General features: G+C 35.1%; 1 protein-coding gene across 2 annotated transcripts in view; it reads left to right on the forward strand.

Annotated features, from left to right (window-relative positions):
* The first annotated feature begins 1,381 nt into the window (after positions 1-1,381).
* Positions 1,382-14,281, forward strand: part of EFNA5 (ephrin A5) — a 333,050-nt gene continuing 320,150 nt past the window's right edge. For both annotated transcript variants that reach the window (XM_063453645.1, XM_063453646.1), the window contains exon 1: positions 1,382-2,767. In XM_063453645.1, the coding sequence (XP_063309715.1) occupies positions 2,643-2,767 (125 nt within the window). In that variant the 5' untranslated portion in view covers positions 1,382-2,642. The remainder of the gene's footprint in view (positions 2,768-14,281) is intronic.

Consider the following 14,281-nt stretch of genomic DNA (forward strand, 5'->3'; position numbering starts at 1 on the left):
CCACATTAGATTCGGGGACTATTTATGATGATTTATTTGCACAGCCTTTTTCGAATGTTGAAAGTTCTGTCTAACATCGTTCACTGTTTATAATATATCTATATTTATATATACGCAGAAACACACACACACTCTCTCACTCTCTCTCTCTCTCTGTTTCTCTCTCTCTCTCTCTCTCTCTCGCTCTCTCATGTGTATGAAATCACCCACAATGTAGGTTTTATTTTGGTCTGTCTCTCCAAAGGGAAAAAAGTAAATGACCAAGTTATCCCTTTTGAGACAGATTATTATTATTTTATTATTTATATAGCGCCAGCAAATTCCGTAGAGCTGTACAATGGCGTCTTGTCAAGGTAGTTATAGTGTTTTCTTTCCATCGCCCATGGTCATGAAAGTATTAAATGAAAGAAGTCTCCTGCACTGTTTTCAGAGTTGCATATCTGAAAAATAGTTCATACATACTGCATTTTTAATTCTCTTTCTGTCTATCTATTTTTCTGTTTGTTTACATTGTGTATACTTTGATTCTGTATTTGTACACATGTAGTATGTGTTTATGCTTTGTATGGATGCACACTCTCTGTGCCAGCAGATCATTTTAAAGAAAAAGCCTTCAAGCCTCAGAGCATTAAGCCAGAGACGTCCTCCTCTCCCTGCAGTGTGCAGCACTGAAAGAGTTAATGTATAGAGCTACAAGGTAGCTTTCCCTGGCTACATTCTGCCTGTTTCACTAGTGCCTGCTAAGCATCCAGATTTCAATGTAATTCAATTAGTCCGGCTTTGGGGAAGGTGGGGACATTTTTTTTGTTGGTTAGCAAGCCATGCCTCTTTCTCATGTTGCACACCAATCCTGTTGCAGTGGGAGAAAAAAAAAAAAAAGGAGAGAGTCTATGGAAATGTCTAAGCAAACAGCAGTCTTTGCCTTGAGTGGCTGCTCTGAGCCTTGCCTGAGCCCCCCTTCCTGCAAGTACAGTGCATGGGATCTCACATGACCAGCTTGAGGCAGTGTGCTGCTCCTCATGAATACATCATCTAGGAGATTAGTACTTGTACCTGTTCACCCGCCGTGGGTGTCAGCACCCACCTTTTTGATATAGATCTCTGTGTACATATGGTATCTGTGTGTGTACATTGTATCCGTATACACAGCGAGAGACGCACAGTGGAAATGACAAGCTCTGTGCCTGCATCATGCAAGATCTATAAGCACTGAATTGTTCGCTTCTAAAGGGGAGGGACTTTTTTTGGATTATACCCCATCCTACAACAGCTTTTTTTTTTTCCTTCTATTTTTGCCCAACTGACTTTTAACCCTTCAACTGGTTGAAGCCCACCCCGACTGCTGGCATATTGAAGTTTTTTTACCCATCCTTTTTTTTTTTTTTTGCATTTCGATGTTCCTTCTCAAACACTGGGAGCAGCTGCATTTGCTGTGAAGCCGATGTAGAAGGCATCCTTTTTTCATGTGTCTGATGTTGGAGATCGTGGTTCATTTTATTTATTTCAAACTGTTTCTTGCTCTTACAAGTTGATCTCCTGGGGACCGGACAGCTTTGCAAGCAAAAGAAAGAAACGAAAAAAAAAAAAAGGAGAGAGACTTTTTTTTCTTTTTTTTTTTTTTACTCACGTTGTTGCCTACGGCTATTTTTGGACCTCATCTTTATGCATGTGGCTGTTTTATACAGAAGACTTGGATGCATTTTCTGGAGTTTGTTGGGTTTTTTTTTTGTAATTTTTTTTTTCCCCACCCCTTATTATAAAACAATTTAATTTGCATCCTGTGCAATGAGTTTGGATGTAAGACATCACACGTTTTCAAGGATTGCTCAATTTCTTCTTGCACCTCAACCATAACCCTGCTCAAAGGAAGGACAAGGACAGAGGCGGGGGGTAAGGATACATAAAGTACCCCAAAGACACAGACTGCTCAGACAGACAGCAGCTCAGACACTTCACAGTACTATCTGTGAACACAGCAACTCTGGGATTTTTACAGAGAATTTCTCCTCTTCAGTGCTCCACAAAAGAAAACAACTGTGCGTCAGCAATATATCCACACACATATATATATTTCTTTTCTAAGTCTGAGATTTTTTTTAAATCTCAAGTCCTTCAAGCACTAATCTTCGCATACATAGTAACTTTCAACAGAACAAGACGTTGCACATCTATATATAAACATACATATAGAGATATATGTATATTTCAGTATATACATTGGACTAAGGAGGAATCAAAACGACTTCTTTATTACACCCCTGAAATGAGACGTAATATTTCTTAAGGTTGGCTTTAAAGGTTGGCATCTGGTGTGTCGTTAGCATAAGGTGCCCCTTAGGGAATGATTCCCATGCTTTCCTGCCCTGCTCTGTGTGCAGGGAGCCCTGCGTGAATGTACACCGCCCTGCATCTCCTGCTCTCTGTAGCAGTAATAGCAGCCCTACGGCCTCCTGCACCTCCCTGAGCTGGGTTCTGTGTCTGCTTCTGCTGCAGCAGCACCGTCGACTGGTGATATCACCCACCACCCTGTCCTTCTGGAGAAGTGGCAGTTGTGTCCCTGCATAATCATCCCATTTTTCAGCTCTGCTCCTCTTGTTCGTCTGTATCTCTCCTTTCGCGCCCCCACTTTTTGGCCGGGAGTGATGTTGCACGTGGAGATGTTGACGCTGCTGTCTCTGCTGCTCTGGATGTGTGTTTGCAGCCAGGATCCTGGCTCCAAGGTGGTTGCTGATCGCTATGCAGTGTACTGGAACAGCACCAACCCCAGGTAAGGAGAGGGAGGCTAGTCCCATTGTAGAGCGCCACAGAATTTGTTGGCGCTATATAAATAATGAAATAATAATAATAGGTATTGACATGACTGAAGTCAGGCTGGCCGAAGCTAGCTGGAATGGCAGGCTTGACGATTCTCTGAATTTTTGCACACAGGTAGCAGCGGTTGTGTCATGAATCATATACATCGGCATACTGAGACACTGCTGTTCATATTAGTGCATGTCAGCATTTTTTACTTTAAATTATACTTTTCATAGAAAATCAGCACTAGGACTAGCACTTTTTCAAGTTGTTATGTAGAAGAAGATGACACTTATATTGTCCCTTGTCATTGTTGCGTCCGACAGCATTATCTCAAAGTGGGGTCGCGCAGATATAACTCCTCAAAGTACGTGCTGGGGGCAACAGTTAGCAGCATTTTTATTAGCTGACTGGTTACTTGAAATTCGCTGTTAGAATTTGGAATGTTGTGTTTAGGATAAACATTTTAACACTTACATTGAAAACTAATAAACTCACTTCTGTCTGGCTTCTATTGGAGATTAACTTTTTTTTAAAGCCAGGTTAATAGGTGATTTACACATGTGCTTGAAGGGTTAATGTGCTGGGAAAAGTGGCACCTTCAACTTGAAGGGTGAAAAGAGAGTGCATTAAAGAATTTTGTCTTAACCTGAATCCATCTAAGTTCTAAATTTACTAGATAGCAGCATTCATCAATTCGTATTGTTCCCCCTTTTCTTGTAAGAAATAAATGGTAGATTATTTCAGATGTCTGAAACTTAAACCCTTTAAATACTGAAAAAAATTATCCAAACCACCTAAGTTTGACACACCTGATTTTCACAAAGAATCATTAACTAAACCACGAATTGGAGAGACGTGAGAAGTGAAATGTCATTTTTTGGCCAAACTTGCCGATCTAGAGAATTTTTCCAGTATGACTATTTTGGACTTAAATTTGCAATTTGTTCTCAGTTTTCCATCGTTCCTGATTTAGCCAATAACCCCATGTGACTTAAGCCTAAATATCTCAGCCATTTATCCGGTTACTAATTACCTCAATGTAAACACAAGCATTTGGGAGGTAGACTCTAATTAAAATCATGTTCAGCACACTGTTGCTTCTATAGTAAAGCTGATTAAAATAAAAGAAATATGAGATTAAGGAAACTTTGAAATGTCACTTTAAATCCTACCCCCTCACCCCCACTTCCCCAACAAAGTGCTTTTGAATTTCTTTTACTGTGTAAAAGCAAGGGAAATCCAACTTAAAGCAAAGTTTTATAGACAGAGCCAAAAAGTTTATGGAGGTACGAGGGCTTTATTGTTTGAAAAACTTTTTTTTTTTTTTTGCTGAAGCATCATAAATCCCGTTCTCATTTTATAGATGGTGACCATATGTTTAGGAAAGTCAGCTGGGTTCTGTATTTTTTTTGTCTTGTTGAATGAAATGTTTGCCGAATCCTCCTTTACCTTTCAGCTCTTCTAAGGACATTTTATCTTAGGGTATCCACGTCTGTGCCTCTGATACTGCTGTTTAGTTTGAGATTAGCCCATCGATTTTCGACACAGGTCATGTTTTTTCATAGATCAGAATTGCCTGAAGAAAATTCTCTCCTGTTCAAGAAGGTTTGAAACAATCTTCAAGATAATAATGTTTGCACTTAATAGATGCTTTCTCTCTCTCCTTCTCTCAAAATATTTATCTCTATATATATATAAATATACATGCCCTGGTATATACTCAAAAGAACAAGAAAAGATAAATCTTAGGAGGTGATGTTTCCAACTACGAATAGATCCATCACTTTAACGATCTAGTCTAGCCTTCATAACCAGTATATATGGGAGAACGTCTATTGCATGCAAAGGAAGACACTTTTTACCATAAAATATCCTGAAATGAATATAAAAAATGGTTTATGAGTCCAAGTACAACATCTGGTCTACATAATGTAAGCGTTACGTGGAACAGAATGAATTTTTTGAAGTTGCTGTAATAACGCATTCAACTACGTACAGCAAATTAAAAACTATTAATAGAGTGAAAAGTTCCCTGATACATTCACAGAGTAATATTTGCCACCACGGGTCTGTGGAACGCAGTCTTTTTGATGTAACGTATGTCTAAATGCACTGAGTTTACACTGGAGTTCCCTGAAATTAAAAGTCGTTCTTTGATTGGGGAATGTCAAGTTGAATTCTGGCAAGGAGCTTAAAAGGCAAGGCCAAAATGTGTTTTCATTTTTCTTACAAAATGCCAGTTAGAATCTGGACCTTATTAAATGCCTTTCCCAGTTCATTAATTGCACCGTAAAACATGCAAACAACTGATAAGAAGATTTCTTTTGTTCGTAACGTCAAGATACAAATTAATGAGTGCAATTGGCTTGCTTTGTAGACAGAACCCCATGTAAAAAAAAAAAAATCGCTGGTACAAGTGAAAGTTTGAATAGGAAAGCATTAGAGACAAGATTTATTTGATATGTTAGCTTAGCTTTTTTGTATTTTTTTTTTTTTGTAAGAGCTTTTATGTTGTTTCGCCACTTTTCCCAGACAGCCCTACAAAACATGTAGTTAACTCTGGTATTTAGCACATTAGTTAATTTGAATAATTACAGACTGCCTGTCTGCTTGTTGCAAACTCTCTTGCCTTCCCATCATGAAACAGACAGAAAAGACCCCACAAAGCCAAAAAGGTACAGCAAATACTGCAAGCTATTATAAGTTATATTAACAACCTGATGATATCTTCAAGGAGATTTTCACTTCAATATCACCTTTTACAGAAAATGTGTTACTGTATTGTAAGAACCGGTAATGAACTGTTTTGACTTAGTGCCAAAACTACTGGAATAAGTGTCTGGTCTAAATGTGTTTGCCCTGCAGTCCAATATACCGAATTTATAACAAATCTTTTATGTATTATATATTAGTCTAGTCAATAAGTTGTATATCCCTTAACAGATTAGGTATAGGTTAGATATAGCTGTATATATAAATATACACGCAAACACAAATGATCAAACGCATTCATACATATACCAAGATATATAGCGTACATACCAGCATGGTGTATATATATATAGGGTATCTATCTATCTATCTATCTATCTATCTATCTATCTATCGTCTATCTATCTATCTATCTATCTATCGTCTATCTATCTATCTATCTATCCACATACACACATATACCACACACGATAAAAGCACACACACATAGAAATATACACACATATATATATATGTGTAGGTGTATGCGCTCGATAAACATACACACAGAAATATATATATATATATATATATATATATATATATATTAACACACACTTTGCTGCAGAATTTTAAAATTTTGACTTTTAAGTTTATTTTTCCAATATGTCAGACAGTACATATAATTGCCGAATGGTTCCATGGTATCTTCCTACTCTCTGTTGCCCTCTCAAGCTCATCATGTATAGCTTGGCCGTATTAGCCACATAAGACGGTAGAGTAATTTTTAACCTGATATATAGAAAACTCACACAGGTTTAAATATTTTACATAATGTGAGTGGACGAGACTTGTGTCAAATCTCAAATATTTGTAACAATGTAGAAGAAATTACTATTGTTCATAGACATGTATCGACACCACAACACACATACTTATAGTTTACTTAATTACCTTAGTATTATGCAATGAAATGGACATGTTTTCATGGAGTGATATCTTAACCCACTGGTCCCAAAATAAAATAAAAAAGTGATAATAATATTAACGGGAAGGATATACTTTGCTTTTCGCTAGTTCCCAAGAACATTTTATTGGTCTATATGTTATTATGTAAATCTACAAACATACTTGAAATTCTGTATATAGCATCATTAACATTGTTTACAAAAAAAGTAGAAATAAATGAGTCTTAGCCCAAAATACTCGATTTCTTGTTGCCTATTAAAGGGTAGATTTCTATATAAATGTCTTAGTTCTCATTCCCATTTTACATATTACATCTTAAGTCCTACGTGTAAACTTTTTCCTGAATATGTCAGGTTTTCGCCAAGCACGATATTTAAAGAACTTTGTTTCTGCTAAACCCTTTTGCTTTTTCAATAGTACAGATCCAGGTTCATACTTGCTCTGGGCTTGTTTTCATGATTTTGGGAAAAGCTCTGGAGGGTGGCGAGGTAAAATAAACAGTGACATCCTCGTTACCCTGGTTCCTGATTTCAATTTCCAACAGGGTTTTTGAGTTTGGCAATTTCAATTTAAGGCACTAAGAAACCTCCAGCCCAATAAATAAAATTGTCATGATTAAAAATTGCAGACGTACTGTTCTCAATAGTTCACTACGTGCAGCTTGCTGACTTTAATAGTGTTACTGTAGCCTGTTATGGCTTTGAAAGAATACATTTGGTTATTTGAAATGGGGTAGTGAAAGAGAGTTGTATGTTTCCCCTGTGAATGCATTGCAATCAGGAATACTTCTACAGACCTCATCCTTTAAAGGAAGGGTATCTAGTTAAGAGTAAATTACCCCCCTGCAATTCTCCTCATTTAATCTTTTGCAAATGCCCATAATAAAAAGCACTACAGTCCGCCCACTGGCCTCATTTCCTGTTGGAGAGAGACAGATAAAGATGAGCCTTTTTTTCTGTCCCCTGTTGCTATGGACCCAGCCATCTAGTAGTTCCATGCTGGGCTAAGAAAATGAATGAATACAATTAGTGCTTAACGAAACTTGGCTTGTTCAGATTTTAAGAACATCCATAGACAATCACACATGTGCAGATACACAGATATTTGCTCCCTCGATCATTTTAATTTGAAAATAAATGATGCCTTCAACTCATTTTCACAGAGACTCAGACCTCTTTCATACTATTTCTAAAATTAGGAGTTCAGATTATTCTGCAAGGCTGTTAGTCATACATAGCTTGATCTTTTGAAAGGGAAACTTTATTTCCACTTTAATAAGCGCTCGCTTGTCAGATGTAACGTTAAAATGTGCGTTCTTGTGTATAAGCATGTATAACTTGGGTGTCTCGAAAATTTCACTGGAAAAAATAAATATTAAACACGCAAATCGATTTTTATTTTAAATAATTTTATTATGACAAGAACTAACCTCCTACTCACGGTCCCTTGTGTAAAGTGTTCTAATGCTCAAGAAAAAAAAAATAACCTTAATGGGCTATAAAACATTGATGCAGATGTAATAATACCATTTTAATAAGGAGAATACTCTGCTGAATAAAATAACAAAAGTGATAAAATAGTAAGCAGCCAGTAGGGATTGTGATCGCATTGCTTTTTTTTTTTCTACGAGTAAATAAAAAAATGAAAAAATTGACAAGGAAAAGGTAAAAAAATAAAGTACTAAATATGTATGCATACAATAGTAATATGAATATGACTTGTTTACACATTTATTTGGGCATCTTCTGTCTATATTTGTAAATTTGATTGTATAGTACAAACTAATAAAAAAAAAAATATATATATATATATATATCGCATACAATGCCTCAACGGAAAAATTAAATCTCTTACCGTCCCAGTGATATATTTGAGTTTTAATAATTACTTTAGTGTAGTGATTGTGGCAATAGAGGTTTTTTTTTGAGAAGTTAAGCTGTGCAAAGCTCTCTGGATACAGTTATAGACATAGAATTCTGCCAACGTCTCATTTTACCAAAGGAAAAAAAAGATCACTCTTCAAAAATGATTTCACTTATAAACGGGCTAGTTCTTGAGTTATGTGATCCCATAGAGGTTTTAAAAAGTGTACCGTTAATTCCTTTAACCTTGCCTAAATTGTGGTATCAAAGAAAGAAAGTGTGCGTTTGCCTGTCGTTGTACAGAAGCTTTCTTGGCACAAAATGGCTGCCGAATATATATATACATTTTTTTTTAAATATGGTTGCTAATGATTTAAAATACCTTGCGCTCTGCATAGATAGCAAACAATGGTCAAGTTCTGTCATATATCACACCAAAACTGTAATCATGGCTTACATAGACTATGTACTGCGGTAGGCATAGGCATCTATGCTTACTATAAAAATCATTTTCTGAAAGGGTTCTTAAGATACCAGGACTGAATGGCACAGAAATTGACCTTTTTTCCAAGCTAAGGTATTAACAAAACTCAGTGGTTGATTTTATTGTAGAAAATCCCGTTGACAATTGATATGTCTTTTAGAATGACAATATGCAATGATAAAAGGTCAAGGAAAAACAGTGAATTCTGTTTTATGAATTCTATGGGATGGGAGAGATGGGGTTTCCTAAAAAGTTTATTTTGAAACCTAAAGACACAATGCCAAATACTATACACAATCTAACACAATGCCCTGAAATGTTTTGAACTATAGGCTGAATTAATGAAACGGATACAGTTCCAGCTATATATGCAATGCAGTAACTACCGGTATATTGACTGATAAGACTTATGTCCACTACTAAACACAGCTTACTTGCACACAATTCAAGTACTACAATCCAGGTTGTTGACCTAGAAGCTTATTTTATTTACACCACTCGGGGCATTTTAATCTTGGTCAACGTCTATTGTTGTTAAAATACTGCCCCTAGATTTTGTAACTAATACACGTATGCTAGGTAATTTCCTTGTAATAAATCAGACTTCAGTACAAATACCGCAAAGGGGGAAATATATATAGGAGGATTCATGAAATAGTTTTGTGTTTTTTTTTTCACTTTATTAGATTACTTTTAATACTTACTTCCTGTCCAATAATGTTGAGAATAAAAAAATAAAAATAAAGTTTTATTCGAAGACCACATGACACACAAGTATGTTGAACTTATATAGATATATACATACAGTGTTCGGTTCTAAAATATGACTTATTTATACTTATATTATAATTCTCAGTTATTTGAGAGGTAGAACTATTCATTGAACCATGCTTGATAGACAGAGAGAAAGACAGAGGGAGAGGAGATAGATGGATAGATAGATAGAGAGAAAGACAAAGGGAGATAGAGAGATATATAGAGAGATAGAGAGAAAGACAGAGGGAGAGGAGATAGATAGATGGATAGATAGATAGAGAGAAAGACAAAGGGAGATAGAGAGAAAGACAGAGGGAGAGGAGATAGATAGATGGATAGATAGATAGAGAGAAAGACAAAGGGAGATAGAGAGAAAGACAGAGGGAGAGGAGATAGATAGAGAGATAGAGAGAAAGACAGAGGGAGAGGAGATAGATAGAGAGATAGACAGAAAGACAGAGGGAGAGGAGATAGATAGAGAGATAGATAGAGAGACAGAGGGAGAGGAGATAGATAGATAGAGAGAAAGACAGAGGGAGAGGAGATAGATAGAGAGATAGACAGAAAGACAGAGGGAGAGGAGATAGATAGAGAGATAGAGAGACAGAGGGAGAGGAGATAGATAGATAGAGAGAAAGACAGAGGGAGATAGATAGACAGACAGACAGACAGATATGGTGTTGATAGATAGTTAGGGCATGTAGTAAACACTAAAAGAAAAATGGCCGTCCCACATGTAATTGCATTATATAAATATATTAACAATTAGTGAAGTGAATATCTACTACATTTTACATGACAGATATTCAGTTACTTTTATAGTTAATTTAAATGGAAACATTAACATTAACTTTGTTTAACAGCAATACAAAAATCTATTGCTGAATTGCAGATTTAAAATCACTATGCCCAATACACAGTATAATCATTTTTACAGTTTTCTTTCTTTGTTTATTGAATCTACAAGACATTTTTTGTGGTGAAATATGCCTATGTCAATGTGACTTTTATTTTTATTGAATGACAATCATCTAGCCAGTCGATACATTGTATGTAGATATGTGTTTCTCTACATGTAAATATTTCAATTGAAATCAGCTTCTAAATCAATAATTAATGTACAAACCAAGTTTTTTTTTTGGGTAGTAATTCTCATGGCATACAACTGGTAGCCATTGTGAATTCACGAGGGTACAGTATCTACCAGATAAGCAATAAATATCCCATTTTATTACAGAAGCTGAAAGAGAATAATTATGCATATTAAAGACCAATTTGAGCAAATTGCATTGCACAAGAAAAGTTGTCAGGATCCCTCCGTCATTTTATTTATTGGTTGGCAGATAACCCCCACACGTAGCATTGGGTCTTTGTGAATAGCGATAATATTTTCCTGTTTAACTGTGTGAGCAGAAAATATCAAAAATACTCTTGTCTGCTCATGCTGTTCCAAGCTCTTGAGGTTTCTATATCCAACTGTCCTCTGAGTTATTAGTGTCTGTCAAAATCATAATTGCAGCTAGCTCTATGCTCTGTGCTAAAAACATACAGCAGGTAAAGGAAGCTAATGAAACACATTTTGTTATAGAACAATAGCACTTTACTAGTTGTGTTTAGTTGTATTTTGGGGGGAATTATTGGGACTGGGTAATTCTGCGTTCTCTTAGAAAGTTACACCTAATGAGGAATTATACTACACATTTTTTTTTTCCTTTGGGATTTTAAGCATTATTTTGTAATTTTTTTTAAAGGTTTCCTTTAATTTTATATTGTGTTTATTTAATGGATCCAGCCTTCCTGTTTTAAACAAAAAGCCTACCCTGTTATCTTGGATTTAATTTCCTTGAATGCTTGATGTGGGCCCGTTAAAACGGCATTGTACATATTTTAATTTTTTATTTTCATTTTTAACTCCTCGCAAAATATGGTAATTTGGGGACCTTGCATCTAAACAGTGAATTGTCATGTGATTATTAAAATTTAGGGCTAAATAGTTGATTTGGAAAAATATTTTTAACTTTGCGTAATTTAAATTTTTATTTCCACCTACGTTATTTAATTCTAAATCGCACTAGTCGGATCCCAAGTCATCACAAATTCCAGTTTAGTAAAAACACCCCGGTGTCAAACAACATTTTAAGTACATATAGAGCAATATTAGTTATGCAAAAAGATTTGCTTTTGCATTATATGACGGCAAAATATATCGACAACCAATGAATTGTCAGTCTTTTGCTTGAAAGACAGAGTTACATTATTAAGGTTTGAATTACAATGGGAAAAAGAGAAACATAGAGGACGAAGCCTCTCAACATGTCTGATAGACAGTGTATAGTAGGTTATTATGATTGGGGTAACACAGCCAAGCAATGCATTATGCACAATTTTTGTTCACAAGGGGTTACGTAATGTAAGGATCATTTGTTTTATGGGGTTTTTAATATCCCACCAACTTTATAGGGATCCTTAATAAGGCTTTCAGATAGCTCCATGTTTCTCCCGTATGAACGCCATCGTCTTTGAAGATTATCCTTGTTTTATTAAACACAGAACACATGAGAGATTTAAATGGTGCATCACCCATGCCAACACCCTAACATTATTTTTATACTTAACATAATTAATCTATGATTGGTAGATGAATTGGCATTATTTAAAACAAACTGCAAGTCCATCCAAATACGTTGATATATAGAATGGAGCATTTATGTCATGAATTTGAGTACACGTACTGTAGCTTTGTTTTACCCCGAGTCCGACGTTACATATATTTAATTTCTTATTTTTTTTCGAATTTATGTTTTCCAACTTCTGTTATTGCTATGTTACAATTTTTTTTTAAAAATCGTAAAATTGTGCGTACCCATTTTGTGTACATTGTGCTTTTGTAATTCATTGCAGTGTGCAATACAAAACATTACAATACCTTTTTTTGTTTTAAATGGGTTGATTTACCAATCCTTTTCCCCGCATGACTGTTAATGCTTTTGAAAGTGTAAATTCTTAATTCAGTCTTGCCTTATGTTTATGTATATGTTTGTGTACATGCAAATATGCAGGTTTTGCATTTTGCATTTTGTGTCAGTACATACATTTGCACATTTTTGCAATTTTATTACAAATATTTCATTATGTGGGCTATACTAATAGAAATATACACTTATATTTGTATGTATATAATTTGTTATGTACACACATATGACTATGTATGTAGATGTATATATACTATATACACATATACACAATGTACATATATGCACACATACACAATGTGCCGATTTAATATTTTAGCTTATATAAAAAACTAAATGATAATCCAATGATAGAATAAACGGTAAATATAGTTTTGTTTACTGACAGTCAAAGTGGCAGCTTTATTATTAACCAATCAAATATAATATAATCAATACAATTAACAATACAACCATTTGGCGTCAGTGGTTGTTGTTATTATATTGCTGCTGTTGTTGTTGTTATGTGTTATAAATAAAATAGAAATACATGCCACAAAATGGCCGACTACCGATATATCATAACAATCGCAAGATTGAGATATTGACATGTAATAAGAGCACTTTGTAATAGTGCTATAACAAAACATATCTTTTAATGATTAGCACTGATTAAAGAAGTATTTATAAGGTTGATAACTAATGGCGTCTATGTGTCTCCCCAGAGTACTACCGGTCTGTAGGGAACACAGGAATAGAAACTGCCAAAAATCGTATCTCAATATAACTAATTAATCTGGCAAAAGGCACCTCACTGACAGGGCCGGTGTCAAACCTGACAGGCTCTCTGGGATATTTTATTTGAAAAACTGCACAATGAAGAAACGTATAAAACTAATTAAGAGCATTGGTTGTTGTTCTCTGTTAGCTGACATCAGCATTAAGCGATATTAATTTATCTATTATTTCTAATACAATTTGATGGAATATTTTAAGACACCATTTCAACTTTTATTTAATGTTTCCAATTATGACAGTCTTCTACATACTAGTTGCTGATAATCTGATAACATATGCACACTCTGTATATCGATTATTATAGAGCTAGTAGTAGTTCCTTGTCTAGAGAGTTGATATATATATATATATATAAAATGCCAAAATACCAGAGTATAGCCCATATGAAAGATTAACGTATTGCACCATTGACAACCAACTAACTACCACCGGAACTACCAATGACCCAAACCAAACCGAGCCTGCTAACTACTACGAACACTACATGGACAATATTGGGTTTGTTAACCTCTCCAATGGCAACTAGTATACATTACTAGTTGTCGAATCCATCACAATATTACATCTTATTTCAGTTTGCAGGTTGCTATTCGTCCATTCGGTTCAATATAATGTACATTTCAGACCATACTATATTTTAAGTGCTCAGATATCCTACTCATGTGACTTGTAAGGAATCTGCTGGTGTTTGTGGAAATGCATATTCCCAAAATGCTAGAGAAATATAAACATTATTTTTACTAAAATTATAATAACATAAACAGCAAATACAACAGCCTAGCCAAAACCAGGTATTTCTATTTCATGGGACATTAAAGGATAATATTAATCTTTGACATATTCACTGTGCCATCCATACCCTCCACCCTATTCACCATTCCCCCTGATTATCCTGTAATCAGATGCCTCTATGTAAATTTACTGGTTGATAGCAACGTCTACTTGATTTTTATTTTCTAATTTTTTTTAAG

Source organism: Pelobates fuscus, chromosome 5 (genome assembly GCF_036172605.1).
Source record: "Pelobates fuscus isolate aPelFus1 chromosome 5, aPelFus1.pri, whole genome shotgun sequence".
Classification (NCBI taxonomy): Eukaryota; Metazoa; Chordata; class Amphibia; order Anura; family Pelobatidae; genus Pelobates; species Pelobates fuscus.